Consider the following 19715-nt stretch of genomic DNA (forward strand, 5'->3'; position numbering starts at 1 on the left):
CCTGTGTTCTCTCAGTCCTAGTCCCTCTGACCCGAAAGTTTTGGCACCATGTTCTACGGCTCCTCTTCAGCCAGCATGTCACTGCCCTCGAAGAGCCGTCTGAAGCGCCAGAGCCGCACCATCACGCAGGTCCTGTACCGGACTCTGAGCTACCGGGACCGTCGCTCGGTTACCGACCTGCCCGAGCAAGTGCGGGACGACCCAGCTGAGCTGTCTACGCAAACCTCAGCTCCAGGGGTGCTCAAGATCTTTGGCGATGAAATCAGCGCTGGGGCTAACTACAAGAGCGTTTTGGCTACTCCGCGTTCCAGCGCGCAGGAGCTCATAAAGGAGGCACTGGAGCGCTACTCACTGAGTAAAGGTTCAGCTAGTAGCTATGTTCTATGTGATGTCATCGGGCGGTTTGAGGGTGCCGAGAGACGGTGGAGGACTGAGTGCTTGCGGGCACTGGGCAGCAACGAGAAGCCTCTCCTTCTGCAGGAGCTGTGGAAACCGAAGGAAGGATTCGCGAGGCGCTTCGAGCTCAGGAGGAGGGCCGAAGTGGAGGAGCTGGCAGCTAAAGAGAAAGACACGGTAACTGCAGGTAACTGATATGAAAGAGACTGGCAGCATTAGCATCTTCAGGGCATTATGAAATAACAAACTCAGTTTTAGACTTTTTTATGTCACACTGTACAAGATGATCCTAATACAATCTGAGACAAATTATATTCAACAAGTTCAACTACTTCTGCTAGCTTCTTTATCCAGGTGTTGCAAGTGGGCGGAGCACCACAAGGGTGGAGCACATAGTAACAATCACAACAAACCTTTTTCTGTTTTCTTGGTGCAAATCTGCTTATTTGGAGTATTTTTGAGTGATAATCATACTGATGCTAAATTATGGAGCAGCTGTGCAAAAAGCTTGAAAAAAGATGCAGATCTGGTAGAATAAAATATTCAGAGCTAACATCAAAGAATTTAGTATTAGTGGAGAGAGACGTAAATATCCCACAAGCTTCATGCTGAGTTTAAACATTCAGAACTTATTTTGTATTAGATGTTTCAAGAACATTTTACTCCACAATTCTCCACTGCTGCTACCCTTGGTAAAACCTTTGGTGCTCATTGGTCTGTGGTTTAGCCACCAATTTTGGTGTAATATATAAACTATTAATTAATTAATTAATTAATTAATTAATTAATTAATTAATTAATTAATTAATTAATTAATTAATTAATTAATTAATTAATCAATCAATCAATCAATCAATCAATCAATCAATCAATCAATTAATTAAAAGATTCTGCTTTTTCTTCGCTCAAGGTTTCAAACCTGATGGATCTTCCAAATACTGAAGAGCTATCTATATTGTCCTCTTTATTTATTTCTCCCTCCTTCTCTCTCTGTCTCTCTCTCTGTGTCTCACTCTTTCTGTCTCTCTCTGTCCCTCTCTCTCTCTCTCTCTCTCTGTGTCTCACTCTTTCTGTCTCTCTCTCTCTGTCCCTCTCTCTCTCTCTCTGTCTCTCTCTCTCTGTCCCTCTCTCTTTCTGTCTCTCTCTCTCTGTCCCTCTCTCTCTCTCTCTCTCTCTCTCTCTCTCTGTGTCTCACTCTTTCTGTCTTTCTCTGTCCCTCTCTCTCTCTCTCTCTCTCTCTGTCTTTTTCTCTCTCTGCTTTTGTCTGTCTGTCTGTCTCTCTTTCTATCTCTCTTTTTCTCTCTCTGCTTTTCTCTCTCTCTCTTACTCTCTTGTTTTGTCTGTCTGTCTCTCTCTTTCTGTCTCTCTCTTTCTGTCTCTCTCTCTCTCTCTCTCTTTCTTTTTCTCTCTCTGCTTTTGTCTGTCTGTCTCTTTCTCTCTCTGCTTTTGTCTCTCTCTCTCTCTCTCTCTCTCTCTCTCAGCCGTATTGTCTGCCTCAGCATTCACTAAAGACATGGTGAATGTCTCCAGAGACCTGTTTGCACTGGGGCAGGGAGAAATGAAGCAGCATAGCCCTCAGTCTTCATTCCTCACCACTCCTGCCACTGTTTGCACCATTCAGACCCCTGATACCCAGATTATTAATGCTTCATGGTTATAATAAACATATACAAACACTGAGTTATTTTTAGAATCCATTAACATTCACTATTTTTCCCCTCGTGAAGAATTTGAATATTCAGATCCTATTCATCAGGATGGAAGCCCTAATGAATAATTCCCTATTTTCATACAGAAATTAGAAGCATATTTGTTCACCACGGGATCAGAAGCTTGCCCCTGTTTTTCTCGCTGCCTCTCCTCTTTCTTTGTTTGCTATAGTGCTAAATTAGGAATTTAACAAGGTGGCCATTGAGCCAAAACACAAAGTGGAGGTCAAAATCAATATCCGCAATGTTACTCAGGATAATTTATCCTCGTGGCTCCACTGTGTGTTTGTGCTTGCGCGTTCACGTGGACGTCTGCGTCTCGCCTGCTGAACTGATAAACCAGAATTACGTTCAAGGGATCTTATAGAATTGTATAACTATGCTTAAGTCAGAGAGTTGTAAACTTATCCGTCTGCACAAGCTGAACTTGATACCGGATTCTTTCTTATTAGGGACCTGGCCATACAAAGAGCACAGACATTTTTGAAACTGGAATTTTACAGAATATGCCATGGATTTGGAAAGGGTTATGGATGAGCGAAGATGGAGATGTGGGCAGATTACACTTGCTGCTCACTGTTGCTAATCCCCACATACACACCGACACACACACGTACCAAACACGCATTGTGTGGCATAAGCCAGGTGGCAGGGAGGCACAGTGCTGAAGTATTTAACAACACACACTGACACCAGCGTCTCATTAATAATGTATGAACCACTACTGTAGTCATTTATTCCACACCACTGATGAATTCTCAATTCTGATTGGCTGATTCTTTTTCTGGAACAATCAAATGCTTATAAAAAAGCGCTTGTTCATATTACGCACAAAATATACATAATATAAGGCTATTTGTAATAGAGTTAAAAATGTATGCTGAAAGTAATCATTGATACAGTGCAGGTTTTCTGTACTGAGACAGCTATTTACTATTTACAGAAGGAGTCTCAGTTGTTAGCACTTTTTATAACCTAGTAGTAATACACTATACTGCCAAAAGTTTTGGAACACCCCTCCAAGTCATTGAATTCAGGGGTTGAAAAGAATTCTTAATGCTTCAGCTTCATACCAAGACATTTTGGACAATTTCATGCTCCCAAGTTTGTGGGAACAGTTTGGGGATGACCTCTTCCTGTTCCAACATGACTGTACACCAGTGAACAAAGCAAGGTCCATAAAGACATGGATGAGTGAGTTTGGTGTGGAGGAACTTGACTGTCCTGCACAGAGTCCTGACCTCAACCCCATAGAACACCTTTGGGATGAATTAAGAGCGGAGACTGTGAGCCAGACCAAAACTGGGACGTCTGCCTTTACATGCATGTGAATGTAATATGGAGTTGTCCCGCCCCTTTGCAGCTATAACAGCTTCAACTCTTCTGGGAAGACTTTCCACAATTTTAGGAGTGTGTTTATGGGAATTTTTGACCATTCCTCTAGAAGCGCATTTGTGAGGTCAGGCACTGATGTTGGATGAGAAGACCTGGCTCACAGTCTCCGCTCTAATTCATCCCAAAGGTGTACTAAGCATTAAGAGTTCCTTTCACTGAAACTAAGGGGCCGAGCCCAACCCCTGAAACATAACACTTGAATTCAATGATTTGGGGTGGTGTCCCAAAACTTCTGGCAATGTAGTGTATGATTTATTCAATACCATTTAAAGTAAAATTGTCTAAAAGAAGCTCATTTAGCACTGACATTTTTGCAAAACAAAAAAAATGATTTGCAAATTCACCATTTTAACAGTTTGAAACCAGCAGAATGATTTTTCAGATTGTCTTTTTTAAGAACATCAGCTTTACCAGGATTTCTGCCTGAGTGAAAAAATAACATTTAAACAATGTTCCTACAATGTTGCTGCAACATACATGCTAATATTTCTACAATGTGAAGTTGTGTAAGCAGCAAATTTAGAGATTATACTTAGATTACAGGAAGCAGGATAACAAGGCAATGAAATCTTACACACTATTTAAAAAGCTTTGCTATTGAAAGTGTATAAAGCACACGTTCTGTCTGTAGAGCCTCGCACTGCTGCTTGACTTCCTGTTCTCTGACAAGCAATGACGCTTGAATCCCTGGCGGTGATGGACTCCGTCACAGACTTCCCAGTATCAGAAGTTAGGACTGCCAGAGGACGTTGTGTCAACTCGAGGACCTTGTCTTACATGCCAGGAGAGGCTTCATGAAATTGCTGAGTGTTACATTTAGAGGCAGGATGCAGGCATTTCAGCATTTTTTCGAGGGCAATCCAGTAATTATTAGTTGTTGTGTAGACAAAACAAAGGCAGCCAAGTACACAGAGGGAAAATCTATAATCAGGAAATGGACATGCAGAGGTCTCGTCAGTTCACAAGTGATGAGAAAGAGGAAGTAGTGAGAGTAAAGAAGGTATAACTGATCATAATACAGAAACTATCCAGAAGAAAGGTGAGTTTTGTGGTGTCCTTCAGCATGGATTAATAATAAGTGATTATTTAAAATGAGTTAAACCTTTTTTAAGAATCTTGAAGCATGCTTTGAAGAATTTTCAGCTTGTGCCACGATATTAGCAATGTGTCTCGAACCACTGGTACCTTTTATGCTGGAAAACTCGTATCTACAGTCTACATGCTTCTACATGCAGTGACTGAGATAACTGAAAGCTTTCAAAAGACAAATCTATAATGGAAAAAATAGAGATGCATAAATCTGTTTTCCTCCACACCAGTGAGCCAGCAGTCAGGAAGGCTAGACCTGCTGAGTATAGATGCATGATCTAGTGTGTTGGAGATTTGGCCTAGCGATAACCTTGCAGGAGTTTGGGCCTCATAATGGTGACAACACAACTAGAAATGGATTGCATACACACACTTGGGTTACAACATTGTAAACATCAACCTTCTCCTTAAGTGCATGAGTGTGTGATTGTGTTTTTCTGTACTGTTTTATTGATGTATTCTACTTTGCTGTGTTGTGCACCTGCCCCCAGGGCCTCACACACACTCCCCTGTGTTAACGTCCACCCTGAGTAGGGGGGGGCATGGTAAAAGCCAGCGGAGTTCCCCCCGGGGCTGGCGTATGGTACTGCCCAGCACTCCGAATCTTAAAGGTGGGGAATGTGCTCAGGTACGGCGTCAACCACCAGCCCCACCAAGTCCTGCCTGATCCTCCACTGCATACTCCACCTTCACCTTCCACCATGATCATAAAAAGATATCAATAGTTAAGTCATTGTGATCATTAAACGCTACATTCCATGGAAAATTGATCAGTGCACACAGGAGATTTCTGTAAAGTTACACCAACCATATCTTGGCTACATTTCAAGTGGAAAATTAGTTTTTTCTCTCCAATGATGTGTTTAATTGTATAGATCACAGTTGTAGTAGTGATTAATATGAATATTAGTACAGCTATAATATGCTGCATACACATTTGTACCTAAACACCAATATAATTGCCCAATGTACCTTTATTTTGTGTAACCATTGTTATTTACATGACCCCAATACAGTGCCTTGCTTCAATATTCACCACATTTTAGTAGAAATGCAGTGGACTTGATTGAGAGTGAAGCATGGTGGTGGCAGCATCCTGGCTTCTTCTCTGAATATCCTATGATGTAATTAGGAAACTTATTATATGTAAATGAAAGCGTAAGGGTTATGATTGCAAAAGTATTCACCCCCGTTGCTGTGAGACCCCTAACCTCTGATGCTGTCAGAATTAACATAATTAAGTGTGTAATTCAAGAGTCACCCATGTGCATGGGAAATTCCAGAGATTAAAACGAGTCCAGGACAAAGTTCTGTCAGGGTTTGGTTATGTAAGTGGTTCTGTCAAGTATAGACCCAGGGATGTGAATACTTATACATGCAACAAATGTTTAAGTCTATTTAGTTCTATTTAGGTTCTAGTACTACAATACACTGTATTACCAAAAGTTTTGGAACACCCCTCCAAATCATTTAATTCAGGTGTTGTTTTTCAGGGGTTGGGCTCGGCCCCGTAGTTCCAGTGAAAGGAACTCTTAATGCTTCAGCTTCATACCAAGACATTTTGGACAATTTCATGCTCTTTGTTGGAACAGTTTGGGGATGACCCCTTCCTGTTCCAACATGACTGCACACCAGTGACCAAAGCAAGGTCCATAAAGACATGGATGAGTGAGTTTGGTGTGGAGGAACTTGACTGGAGTCCTGACCTCAACCCGATAGAACATATTTGGGATGAATTAGAGTGGAGACTGTGAGCCAGACCTTCTTGTCCAACATCAGTGTCTGACCTCACAAATGTGCTTCTTCTAGAGGAATGGTCAAAAATTCCCATAAACACACTCCTAAACCTTGTGGAAAGCCTTCCCAGAAGAGCTGAAGCTGTTATAGCTGCAAAGGGCGGGACAACTCCATATTACATTCATGTGCATGTAAAGGCAGACGTCACGGTTTTGGTCTGGCTCACAGTCTTCTCTCTAATTCATCCCCAACCACAAACTGTTCACAAAATGTCTTTCTATGCTGAAGCATTAAGAATTGGAACTAAGGGGCCAAGCCAAAACCCCTGAATTCAATGATTTGCAGGGATGTCCCAAAACGGTTGGCAATATAGTATATATGGGAGAAGTTCAAATGAGGTGAATGCTTTTACAAGGCACTGTATTTCTGTCTTTTTCTAAACATTTCTTCTTTTATTTACATGTGGTGTCATAAGCACATGAAACCCCTGTAGGTCAATAGAGAAATAAATATGTAAAGATTCTGATATTTGCTGTAATAAAGTCCTACGGCGTATTCACAACCCCCTGTTCCCAAAACCTGAAAGGTAAATAATGTCTGAGAATAATAATGACTTGGCCGTTCTAAGTGTCCTTCACCAGCAGGAGAGCACTTATTCACCTCCAAAAGCTGATATAGCACCATCACCTTCGGTAGTTACTTTAAATCACTAAACGCCTCATACATCACCAAGAAGATTTTAAATTGTTACCAAGTACAATAATGCTGCAATTCTTTAATTCCTGTATCTTTTGCAAGTCATGCTGTAATGCATGCTACGACATTTCATATGCCCCTGTACCTCACATATGGCCACTTTATTTGATTTTCACTCTGCATTTTATGAGAATGGTAAACTATTCTTCATGCTTGTTGTTTGTTTTTGTTTTCTTGCAGAACTACTCTGCATGTTTCTCTTCACTGTTCAGTAATCATCTTACTTTCTGGAACTCTTATGGCAGGGTCGTAATCGGTTTCTCAAAGGCAAGCTGATATTTAAAAGTGTAAATATTTATTTAACACCTTTCTCTTTATTAATATTTCATAAACCTATAAGCATAAAGTGTCAAGCTACACATTCAGCGGAGTATGCTAGCACAGGTTTTCTGAGCCAGCAGGTTTTCCTGCATTCAGTATTTGGAACCTGGCAATGGAGATGAAGAGGTAGAGATGGCTAGGCTCACTCATGGCACGTTTTGTTTGAGTTTCCTTTTTTATTATATTGTCTTCATCCTGCAAACCACAGCCTTGTATCAGTGCTATGTTAATCACTAGGCTGAAACCCTCATTCTGGCCGGATCACACTCTCCATATGGCTGTTGGCTGTTAATGATAAAGGAAGACGTTAATTTCATAACTGATTTTCTCTGACAGATATAAATGCACAGGCACGCAAACTTCAGCGGCACCGCGCTAAAGGAACAATGACCCTGCAGCACGGCCAGTCCTTCTACCGCAGTCTCAGCGAGACCAGTCTCAACCTGGTAGGTGTGACTGGGGAGGAGCCGAAGCGCTACTCTACGCTGCCCGGGTCAGGCCGTGCACGCTCAGACGGATGCAAAGAGGGGGGCGGAGTCAAGCATTCCCTCTACCAGTCACCTCATTTGCTGCTGCTGCAAGGATATAACCGACAAGTGAGTGAGAACCTCTCAACCAATCACATTACATAGAATTCAGACTCAAACATAACTACAGACTTGTGTGATACTCGAACAAAGCTGGAGCTCAATGAAGACTCGTGAAGTATCCGTTAATCAGACCTCAGACGCTTTTTTTAACATGTAGTGAGCTCTGAGTATGCGATGAGTGCTTGGTCTGCTTTTCCTTCAAACCAATGGCAAGTATTCTTTACAGAAAGGAGCATCAGATAAACAAAAGCATGACATTATTTTATCAATTCAAAAAGTTACCTTAAGCTGGTATAATTTCTTGGAAACATGTGGTGTTGTATTATTTATCTATATAACTATTTATTGTGTGAACAGGACTGCCTGGTTTACCTGCTGAACAAAGAGCAGCACACAGTGGGTCAGGAGACGGCAAGCACACGACCAAACATCTGTCTGTCATCTCCGGACATCCTCCCACTCCACTGCCGCATACGCCGCAGACGCTCGTCTTCCTCGTCTTCTTCATCCTCTTCTTCTTCCTCCTCTTCATCAGACCACCGGATCTTACTGGAACCGGTCGGTCATGGCACTGTGCTGGTCAACTTCACTCGTATCGAGCGTCCTACTCCGCTTCGTCATGGCGACCTGCTGTCTTTTGGCGCCCATTACATTTTTTTGTATAGAGACCCACTGAGCGCCAAGCCGCTACCAGGCCACACCCTGACCCGCCTCCGTGCCCTCGGCGCCATAAATGGGGAGGCGTGTCCAACGTGCGGTGCTACCCCACGGGAACAGACGGGATTTCGCCAAAGCTCAAAGAATGCAAAGGGGCCAAAGAAGAGGAAGCTGGCATTGGAGTTTGAGCGAGCCCAAGAGGACGCTCTGGTCAACCGGGTGCTCACGCTGATCGAGCCGAGTGGCGATGATCACAAGCTGACTCCCGCATATCTGCTCTGCCTGTGCATCCAACACTCGGCTCATTCGTTTCCACCCGGCAGCTTCGGGAAACTGCTCCTCAAAATCGCTAAGAAGATCCAGAGCATCGCATGGGTTGGTCCTTCATCTTCACTCTGGCAAAGCTGACAATTTAATAATAATTTTCCATTGCTTTGGATCATACTTATTGATTTGATATAAAGTTATCCAACATTATAGAAATGATATTTAGCATTCCACATTTCTACATTTTGACCTGAATCGAACGTTACACTAAATATTATGCCATAGTTGGTTACATTGCTCCACTTTGCCCCAGATTCTGCACTTATATAACTATAGACATGTCCATTGTGGACAAATGGAACTATATTGTAGTCTGTGACAGTTCACCCTTTCAACCTGCATTAAACCTGAATTATTTCTTAACTCAAATGTAATCCTGCTGTAGTTCAAGATGCACCCTTTATGACCTGAAATGAACAATTTTCACGAAAATGTAATCCTACTCTAGTATAAAACCAAAAAAACCCTTTTGAGCAAAATCAAACATTAAAATAAATAATAATAAAATCACTTATGTACTTTAAAAAAGGCATTCTGAACAAAATTAAAAAATTTTATATATATAAAATATGACATTTTGCACCACACTATTTAAATAAATTAATTACAAGACAAAAAGGAAAATGCGCCGTTGTTCCAAGGGGACGGATTTTCCTCTGTGAAGGTCAGAAAGGTGCTTTGTTCGGCGCCTCGTCTTCGCTCCCTGTCGACTTAACATTTACCTTTACCGCCGTCAGCATGAAGAGCGCAGGAGGAAGGGTGTCATGTAATTTGGGGAATCGACCAAGCGCCTATGAAAGCATGCCAAAGCATTTAATGACCGCTCAAGGCCCACTCCCTTAACTGATTAATTATTAAAATCCAATTACAGAAGGTCAGTTTAGTTCAGGCTGAATATTAAGCGAAGAGATTCCAAATAAAACAGAGAGAAAGAGGCTAAGGTATTATTCCTCCCTTGTGAAGCTATTCAGAGTTATTCAAATTTTAATGATACTAATTGTTGTGTGTGTGTGTGTGTGTGTGTGTGGGTTACAGGAGAAGACAAAGGAATTGGCACAAAAGCAAGCTCAGCAGTGGGTATCATATTCCACCTTGTAGCACTGTGTGTGTGTGTGTGTTCATGTGTCTTCTCATGGTGTTCTGTTTCTGTTTAAACTTCAATTCAACCATAGCTTAACTGTATTATTTGCTATTTTTTCCTCTGTTCAGTAATCATGTTTACAGTATGTGTGTATATGTGTGTGTGTGTGTGTCTGATCCAGTCAGGATCCAGCATCCCTGTCACTGCTTAGCATCTCTGACCTTGTGCCGGATCTTCAGGTCATTTTCTTTTGGATGGCGAACGCCATCGAGATCCTGTACTTCATTCAGCAGAAATCGCCTGCGTACATGCAGAATATTGAAATGATGGACAGCAAAGGTACACACACACACACACACACACATTCTTGGGACCGACGTTACACAACAGTATGAATCCCACAACAAGGATGACTTTCATCTGTCATTCAGTAGCTTTTTAACAAATTAGAGAATCAATAAAATCTGTCAAACTCCATCTGTCCTAAATCTGTTTTTCTCTTATAGTCTAATAGTGCTCTCTCTCTCTCTCTCTCTCTCTACACGTTATATCATATACACTGATCAGCCATAACATTATGACCATTGATGATCTCCTCATCATGGCACCTGTTAGTGGGTGGGATATATTAGGCATCAAGTGAAAATTTTGTCCTCAAAGTTGATGTTAGAAGCAGGAAAAATGGACAAGTGTAAGGATTTGAGCGAGTTTTACAAGGGCCAAATTGTGATGGCTAGACCACTGGATCAGAGCATCTGAAGCTCTTGTGGGGTGTTCCCGGTCTGCAGTGGTCAGTATCTATCAAAAGTGGTCCGAAGAAGGAACAGTGGTGAACCAGCGACAGAGTCATGGACGGCCAAGGCACATTCATGCATGTGGGGAGTGAAGGCTGGACTGTGTGATCCGATCCAGCAGACGAGCTACTGTTGCTTGAATTGCTGAAGAAGTTAATGCTGGTTCTGATAGAAAGGTGTCAGAATACACAGTGCATCACAGTTTGTTGTGTATGGGGCTGCATAGCTGCAGACCAGTCAGGGTGCCCATGCTGACCCCTGTGCACCGCAGAAAGCACCAACAATGGGCATGTGAGCCTCAGAACTGGACCACAGAGCAATGGAAGAAGGTGGCCTGGTCTGATGAATCACATATTCTTTTACATATATATTTTTTTGTGTGTGTCGTTTACCTGGGGAACACGTCACCAGGATGTCACTATGTGAAGAAGGCAAGCCGGCGGAGGCAATGTCATGCTTTGGACAGTGTTCTGCTGGGAAGCCTTGGGTCCTGCCTGTGATGGCTGTGGCCTCTTTCAGCAGGATAATGCACTGTGCCACAAACCAGAAATGGTTCAGAAATGATTTGATAAATGCAACAACGAGTTTAAGCTGTTGACTCCGCCTCCAAATCCCCCAGATCTCAATCCAATCCAGCATCTGTGGGATGTGCTGGACAAACAAGTATTAGGCAGTTGGTCATAATGTTATGCCTGATTGGTGTATATTTATATATTTAATCTGCTTTGGTCATTTGGTGAATTTATTCTGCATTTCCCTTTTAGCTGGATCTAAAGAGTCGCTCCTCTCTGCGACAATCTCAGCCAGCGAAGAGGTGATGACCATTCTGGAGGAAGTTATCATGTACACATTTCAGCAGTGTGTCTACTACATTACAAAGGTAACACAATTTTATATTTTCGTTATTTTATTCATTATCATGTAAGAACAGAATATTTAAGGTCATTGCCCAGCCTCATCATATCAGCTGTTATATTCCATATTCCATTTTAAATTTTGTTGAAATAATAAAGACCTCTTTTGAGAGACCAACGATTTTTAAAAAGTTATTAGCGCACCTAGTGGTTAAAAATTGTGACTGCAACACATACTAATAGAAGTCCATTGGGGCAGGAATCATACTGCCCCAGTGCTGATGTGTTCATCTTTCTTACCATCCTTTATTTCTTCTCCTCCACTGTCTATGTATTGTGTCTCTGCGTATTGTGTCCTCAAAGCTGTTTGGATTTGTCAGTCAGTGTGTATGTGTGTTGTGTACAATTTTTCTCCAGTCGTTGTACGTGGTGTTGCCAGCCTTGCTGGACTGCAGCCCTTTCGGAGGCGAGTCGTCATCAGAGGCATGCCGGCGGACGACGGGTGCACGGGCATGTACGTGCAGCGTGTGTGTCATGCCCGAGGCTGTTCGTCGGGCTCTGTGTGTTTTTCAGACCACAGCCGATCTCATGCAGCAATATCAGGTCCATGCTGAGATCCAGAGCCAGATGTTCGCCTACCTGTTCTTCTTCACCAATGCCTCACTCTTCAATCTACTCATCGATAAAGGTGCAGGATGGATAGCTAAGCTAGCCAGATATCTCGCATTCTTTCTGTCTGTCTGTCTCTTTCATTTTGTTTCTTTTGTGTTTTTTACAGTACAGAATAGCCTCATACACTCTCTCTCTCTCACAAATGCTACATACAAACACACACTCATGTGCTTGCTAGGCCATATCCACACTGTCATATGTCTTCATTAAGCAGGGAGACAACAGCTGCTCCAGTGATAATAAAGAAAGAGAGGGAACGAGAGCAGTAGGGCAGGTAGCATGAAGGTGAAAGGGACGGACAGGATTAGAATGGGAAAGTGGACATACAGGAGGGAATGGAGACTGATGAGCTGCTTTGGGGGTTTAGGATGACCTCTAGTGTCGTGTGCCGTATCATGCTAAACAGATCTGCAACAGAGTGGAGGTGCCACTGAACTCATTTTTTTACATACACACACACTCATGGAGTGGAAATGAAGCCAGCAGAAACAACAGACAAATAGGCTACGACTGAAATTGCTTTCATACTCACTCGTTCAAGGTTGTGTATAGATCAGGGGTTGCCACCTGGCTATCTGTGGTACGGAGGCAGATTCAGCAAAATATTTAATTGGACCGAGTCAAATACCGTACTGAGCTGATAAACATGATAAATGTGGCAGCTTTGCAATTTCAGAAACTGCTGATTTCCGGGGATTTTCACACACAACAGTCTCTGGAGTTTAGACAGAGTGGTGGCAGTTCTGCAGGACGAAATGCCTCGTTGATGAGAGTGGTCAGAGGAGAATAGCCAGACTCGTAGCTGACAGTAGGAACCACTCTTTAAAACTGCAGTGAGCAGAAAAGCATCTCAAATTGCACAAATGTTGAGGTGGATGGACTACACCAGCAGAAGGCCACATCAGGTTCCATTCCTGTCATATAAGAACTGGACTCTACAGTGGTCATAGACTTACCAGAACTGTACAGAGAAACATAATCTGGTCTGGAGGAATTGGGGGATGGACAAAACAGAGGCATGCAACACATGCATATAACTTATGGTTAAAGTTTTGGCAGATATCCAGCACAATATTTGCCTGATCCATAAATTTCAGTCTGTCTAATCCATCTCTCTTTCAGTGGATCAAGGTTGAATGAAGAGCATGCATGATGGAAGAAGAACACTAAAATTTCCATAGTAGCTAGTTAAAAGCCTTAAATTAAAGCTGCTATTGTTGATGTGGTATGAAAGACAATAACGGAATCCAAGCAATCATAGCCATAGCTCTCATTAGCAAAGTGGAGCAGCTGCTATTTCTGTACTGTAGTAAGGGCCACAAGTGCAACCACAAGAATCCGAAAGTGGACCAAGACCACATAGAGTGTCTGAGTCCCGTAGACAGGTAATTATGTTCAGACTGCCTGTTCCCGGGGAAGAATAAATAGAGGAAACCCCAGAGTGGCAGAGAGAAAGAGAACTTTGCAGACTTGTTCCTTCCAGTGAAGTACAGCATGATCTATGTCTAGAAAAGGGAATCGAACTCACTTTAGGTAACAGCCCACATCCAAAAAATCAGCTTAGTGACCAATAATTCATTACTCTTGTGTTCTATTCATCAGCATTTATTTGATTTCTTTTTGGATAGAGACATGGTTACTGAATCTTTAGCACATTTTCTGAGGTAGTATTCACTGCAGAATAACAGAAGTCAAGTGGTGAGCCTAACCCCATCCCCTAACTCCAACGTCTACCCAAAGTCCTAACACTTGAGTTGCTGTACAACACAGAACAACAAACACACATATCTACAAAAGCTTTTTTCCCCTGAAAACCAGGTAAAAGGCGCTGGATTAGGTTCTGCTCCACCCCCAGTTCGTTTGATTCGACTCTGACCAAGTAGGAAGAGCTGGACCAGAATTTAAACACGACTTTCGTTTCAACTCCAAAAAGGTCTGAGGAGCCGGAAGTCCAGAATTTAGGTTCTACATTGACTTATTTGCATTGAACCTGAGTTTATTGCACTACTTTGCTAAACGGTAAAAAAAAAGACTTAAAGAAATTACAATCACAAGTCAATTTTAATTTAGACAAGGTTTCTAAACTGGATTCAAACTGGTACCAGGTGAATCTCAGCCCACAAGCTGCGTATGTGACATCCCTGGTCAAGAATTTTCTTTTTATTTTATTCATACCTCATTTTCACCCAAAGATTTGTGTTGCTAATTTACACTCACTAGCAATTTCTCTTTTTCCACAACCCCCAGTAGTTTCCAGCTACAGCTATTGTCAAATACAGAATTATTTGGACCCTTCAAAGAATAAGCAAAAAAAATGGTTGCGCATCGATATTCTAATTTTCCACTCGAATAATTCTCAGTGAAGAGGACAGTGAGGAAGGCAAAGATTCGAGCAGGCTAGTTTCTGAGACGTCTTTGCTGATATTATCCCAGAAGTTCATAAACAACCTGTGAAATTTGAAAATGTAAATGTGAGTGTGTGTGAATTAAGTTTCCGCTGAAGAATCCCGACGCCACATTGTGTGTCATCACTTATTTCCTTTTTTTAAAAGGACAGCTGGGTGGCATATGTTCTGTGAGAGGGCACCGTGAGGCCGCAGTTATTTTTCCAGACACCCATAATCCTCTTTGTGTCATAACAGACAGGACGGTTAAATACTTTGCTTAAACACACACACACAGATGTTCAAACAGATAACACAGCAGGATAAGGATTTATTTTGCTGCTGTAATACACACTGTCAGGCGTAACCATTTTGGGTTTTTTTATTATTATTAAAACTGGAAATGAAAGAGGAAATGTGCCACTGTTTCTTTAACTCTGTATGTGTGTGTGTGTGTGTAGGTCCTGTGAGGGGCTGGTTCCAGCGTTCCCAAGCATTACACATACAGGCATGTTTGCGGATGATCCTAGACTGGGCGAAAGGAGCAGGACGAGCTCAGATCGCTCCGAAGTTTTTCGCTAAACTCTGCAGCGCAGTAACCATCCTCATCACTCCTGCCTCACAACTTTCACAGGTTACACCATCTGTGTGTCGATGGATTTTTTTTGTACTGCAATTTAAATTCAAGGAGCACTAGAGGGTGAAGTGTTAGTGTTTCAGAGCACTGCTTCAGCAGGTCTGTCACTCCAGTCTAACTGTAGAAGGAAAAAACTCAACCGTGAGAATAGACAATGAGATCTGGTGTAAAAATGTAAAGAATAAATTTAAATCCAGATTATAGACTATGCATCCTTAGACAGGTCTGTCTGTTGTGGTGAGTCATTCTAAACGAAGCTATGCACTGTCTGTTTGTGCGTATAGATGAGTTGGAAAGTCTTGCGTGCCGAACATCCGTCCCTGAAACCGGTCCAGCTTCACAGAATCCTTACACAGTACCAGCTGACCGGCGAGGTGGGTTCTGTTCCAATCTGGGTACCAAGCAGCGAAGATGAAGCCTACGTGTACAGAACAGGTGAAGGATTGTGTCCATTGTGTTCTTAAGAAAGTTTTTAAAAAGTTACATCACACCAAACTATGTAGCACATCACTTTCAGGCGAATTAACGGCTTGACTAACCCCCACTGACAGTCTCCTTTCAGAATCAGTGGACATTCATGCTTTGGCCAAAAGGTTTACGATGTAAACATCAGAGGCATAAATATTCAGAAAGGTCAAAGAAATAGCTTTAAAGATTTAAAGGAGGATTTAAGGTGGCTAGGCAATGACAAATGTATGTATTATGAATTTTGATGAAGCTTTTAAGGACTTTGTTTCTTATATCATGTTATATATGTGTGTGTGTGTGTGTGTGTGTTACAGTGGATCTGCTGGAGAGCTTTGATAACCACCCTCCCATCGTGCTACCCAGCGCTGGCTTTAAGGTGGACCTGGAGAGCGAGTGTGTAGACGACAGCATCTACAGACAGCTACTGTATATCCGACACTTTCTGTGGGGTCTCCGCACCAAGACCCACGGCGGCACAGACCGACAGGAAATACAGGTGTGTTTTGCCTCTGAAACTGACCTGTTTCCTTCCTTTCATATCAGTTAAGAAAATCTTTCGACAGTCCAAAATTGGGAGGAGTTTTCTCTGAATGAAGGAAATTTCCCTCTAATGTGTGAAACATTAACATCTCTTAAAATGACCTCAAAGTACACCCACTGCTCATAATTTTTATGACAACTCTGGATTAACTGCCTGTGATTAAAAAGGCTCCAGACATTATATTTCTGCTACAGTTTCTTTTAGTTTTGTGTGTGTGTGTGTGTTTAAATATATAATTCACCATGAAATGATTGGCTGTGAAGCAGTTACTCATGTCACTTCCTTTCCTCTTCCAGCCTTTGTACGTGTTCAAGGCACATTTTCTACCTTTCCGTTTCGGCCTGCAGTTCTGTACATCATCACGAAAGTAATAACACGTCGCTGTCGTTTTCACAGTTCTTCATATTTTCGTGAACCAGGATTTTCAGAAATAGTAATTTTTCCTAGTTGATGAGTCAACATTTCTGGAGTTAAAGTTTCAGGACATCATTACTTGTTAAATGAACAGATTCACACAAGCTACTAATTTGTATATTTGATCATATTCATATTCTATTACTGATGAAAGTAAATAAATTGGTTAACATCTCCACAGCGACCAGTAGCCTACGCAAACCTGAAAACAAGTACGAAACTATTTAGCACTGTGCCATTAAACAGAGCCTACACTGACTTTATTTATTTTGCAGTCAGCTATTTATTTTATATTATTTTTTGGCACAAACTGCTAGACAGGAGTCTGATCAATCTGATTAAGGGATTAGCGCCGTAATGCAGTGCCTATCTGCTAGCAGGATTATGGATAGTGTGTGTGTGTGTGTGTTAATCTGTTTGAGAAGAACACTCTGCAGTACGTAATGCAGAGATTATGCGAAGCACGAGCACAACGTTTTGTGTTTCTGGGACAGTATAGTAAGATTTGAGCATTCTGTAAGGAAATAAAGCACTTTGATATAAAACTGCATGTAAACTCCTCAGTGCTGAAAATGTCAGAGAATCCTAAACAGACATCTGGTTACAGTAGGTGTAGTATAATTATGGACTCCTCACTCAGGCTCGGACATGGACTGACGCTAATTTTGTAACAGTTGTATAACGTAAGCCTGTGAGTCTTTTGTAAAATGATAATCATATGGATTTGTTTTGGCAGCGTGGAGAGGGAGAAGGAGAAGTGCGCATTTCTTCCTTTGGAGGACGAGGAGAGGGCTCAGGAGCTGAGGAGAGGACAAGAGAACGAGCACACACTCCCCATTACAGAAACGGAACGAGCGCACGGCAGGCTCCAGACCCGTCCTGCCTGTTTACTCCGCCTAACACACCCCAGTACCCAGAATACACACACACCCCGTACACCAAACACTCGCAGCAGGAACACATCCCAGCTAACGGGTGTACACGCTCCACTCCCGAGCACAAGAAGATCAACGGATACATCAGCAATGGTACTGAAGGTTTGCCAGACACTCTCACGTGTGTGTGTGTGTGTGTGTCTTTTACTCATTTCACATTCAAAGTATGTTTTGTCTTCATGTATATAATTGTGTGTGTGCGTGTATGCTATAAACAATGCATGTGTGTGTGTGTTCTTCTCCAGGCCCTCTTAATGGGTGTGGCTTTCCTTTCCCCATCCCTCTGGCCCAGACCCTGAGCAATAATTCTGACCCTGTGTGTTCCGTCTTTGTAGTGGACTTGGATAAAGGACCCTATGGTCTGGGAATGGGACTCATTGACGGACTTGTAAGTTCTGTGATTGCTTCTCTAATATATTAATAAGACATACCGTATTGTTACAGTAGTACAAAAAGTATTCACCCCCTCACCCCTTACTGTGAAACTCCTCCAAGTCATTAAATTAGGTGAATGGACTCAACCTGTGTTCAGTTACATTTCACATGATCTCAATATAAATAAAGCTGCACCTGAAAATGTGCATGCTGCATCACTCACACTAACATCTGAGTAATATATGGAGCTCTTCACTCGTGTGATGCTAATGTTGATTTTGAAAACTTCACACACTTTACCTGCTCTCCAAACCCTGTGATTACAGCACACTCCTCTGAATTCACCGGGGATCTACATCCGCACACTGATCCCTGAAGGACCAGCCGCTTCGGACGGCCGGCTGCACATCGGAGACCGGATCCTGGCTGTGAACGGGAAAAGCCTCATCGGAGCCGATTACCAGAGGTTTCTCACACATATCTCCATCTCTCACAATCCACAATGTAACAACAGACACATCTGTCACTTATCAGGCCACAAACACAGACTAGTCCAGACAATATATTTAGCACTTATGGAAGTAATGTCCAGTGTCAGGGCTTTTAAACTGGACAAAGGAGCTCATGCTTCTTTACGTTTTTTTCTGGTAGCATGATAATTAATCACTCTTTACAGCAGTGATAAGCCGAAAAGTTTCATGGTGCTAACATTGTAAGCATGTCTCCTTAGTGCGGTGGATCTTATCAGACTGGGCGGAGGACGTCTTCGCTTTCTCGTGGCTAAGTCAGATCCTGAAGTGTCGGAGAAGATCAGTGCCTCTTCCTGCTGAAAGAAAAATGACGAGGTGGGAGGTTCGAGTGTGCACTTCAGACTGGCTGGTGAGGATAAAGAGAATAAGCACATCAATAAGAACACTCAGCGACTCCTGTCCTTAACCTCGCACTGCACTCCGGAGAGAGCCCTAGCACAGCGACGGGATTTACACACGACTAGCATCACAGCGTCGTCTTCTCTTCCTTTCCTCCTCTCTTCACCCGGGAGCGTTACGCAAACCATCATCACAACATGAACATTACGTTTAACAACAAAAGACACAAGATATCCTGTTTACAAACATTTCTATCAGAGCAAACTGATCAAAAACGAAACAAGTGAAGAGTAAACTGCTGAAAAGACCAAACAGCTTTATTCCGTTTGCCTATTTATTATCAGAGCTTTTCTCTTCTCTTCTCTTCTCTTCTCTTCTCTTCTCTTCTCTTCTCTTCTCTTCTCTTCTCTTCTCTTCTCTTCTCTTCTCCTCCTCTCTCCTCCTTTCCTCTCCTCACTTCTCTGTCCTCCTGTCCTCTCTTCTCCTCTCCTCCTGTCCTCTCCTCTCCTCTCCTCTTCTCCACTTCTCTCCTCTTCTCCTCTTCTCTCCTCCTCTCCTCCTTTCCTCTCCTCTTCTCCTCTCCTCTTCTCCTCTCCTCTCCACTCCTCTTCTCCTCTCCTCTTCTCCACTTCTCTCCTCTCCTCCTCTCCTCTCCTCTCCTCTCCTCTCCTCTCTTCTCTTCTCTTCTCTTCTCTATTCCTCTCCTCTCCTCTC

General features: G+C 42.5%; 2 protein-coding genes across 7 annotated transcripts in view; one reads left to right on the forward strand and one right to left on the reverse strand.

The window, feature by feature from the left end:
• The window catches only part of radil (Ras association and DIL domains), a 24760-nt gene extending 5052 nt beyond the window's left edge, over nucleotides 1-19708 (forward strand). The window contains exons 2-15 of one of the 6 annotated variants that reach the window (XM_058380012.1): nucleotides 16-583; nucleotides 7740-7999; nucleotides 8351-9025; nucleotides 10013-10050; nucleotides 10240-10397; nucleotides 11617-11732; nucleotides 12070-12394; nucleotides 15224-15396; nucleotides 15684-15834; nucleotides 16182-16363; nucleotides 17559-17850; nucleotides 18003-18145; nucleotides 18459-18598; nucleotides 18863-19708. In XM_058380012.1, the coding sequence (XP_058235995.1) occupies nucleotides 49-583; nucleotides 7740-7999; nucleotides 8351-9025; nucleotides 10013-10050; nucleotides 10240-10397; nucleotides 11617-11732; nucleotides 12070-12394; nucleotides 15224-15396; nucleotides 15684-15834; nucleotides 16182-16363; nucleotides 17559-17850; nucleotides 18003-18145; nucleotides 18459-18598; nucleotides 18863-18962 (3288 nt within the window). In that variant the 5' untranslated portion in view covers nucleotides 16-48 and the 3' untranslated portion in view covers nucleotides 18963-19708. Of the gene's footprint in view, nucleotides 1-15; nucleotides 584-1244; nucleotides 5201-7739; nucleotides 8000-8350; nucleotides 9026-10012; nucleotides 10051-10239; nucleotides 10398-11616; nucleotides 11733-12069; nucleotides 12395-15223; nucleotides 15397-15683; nucleotides 15835-16181; nucleotides 16364-17558; nucleotides 17851-18002; nucleotides 18146-18458; nucleotides 18839-18862 lie in introns of those variants that run through there. The other 5 variants (XM_058380015.1, XM_058380010.1, XM_058380013.1 and 2 more) reach the window with 5 other exon arrangements.
• LOC131347269 (trichohyalin-like) overlaps nucleotides 19000-19715 on the reverse strand; it is a gene marked incomplete at its 5' end in the record, with an annotated part of 60100 nt that continues 59384 nt past the window's right edge. Inside the window, 3 exon segments of the mRNA XM_058381252.1 lie at nucleotides 19000-19008; nucleotides 19404-19493; nucleotides 19525-19591. Of these exon segments, the coding sequence (XP_058237235.1) occupies nucleotides 19000-19008; nucleotides 19404-19493; nucleotides 19525-19591 (166 nt within the window).

This window comes from Hemibagrus wyckioides, linkage group LG26 (genome assembly GCF_019097595.1).
Source record: "Hemibagrus wyckioides isolate EC202008001 linkage group LG26, SWU_Hwy_1.0, whole genome shotgun sequence".
NCBI classification, from domain to species: domain Eukaryota; kingdom Metazoa; phylum Chordata; class Actinopteri; order Siluriformes; family Bagridae; genus Hemibagrus; species Hemibagrus wyckioides.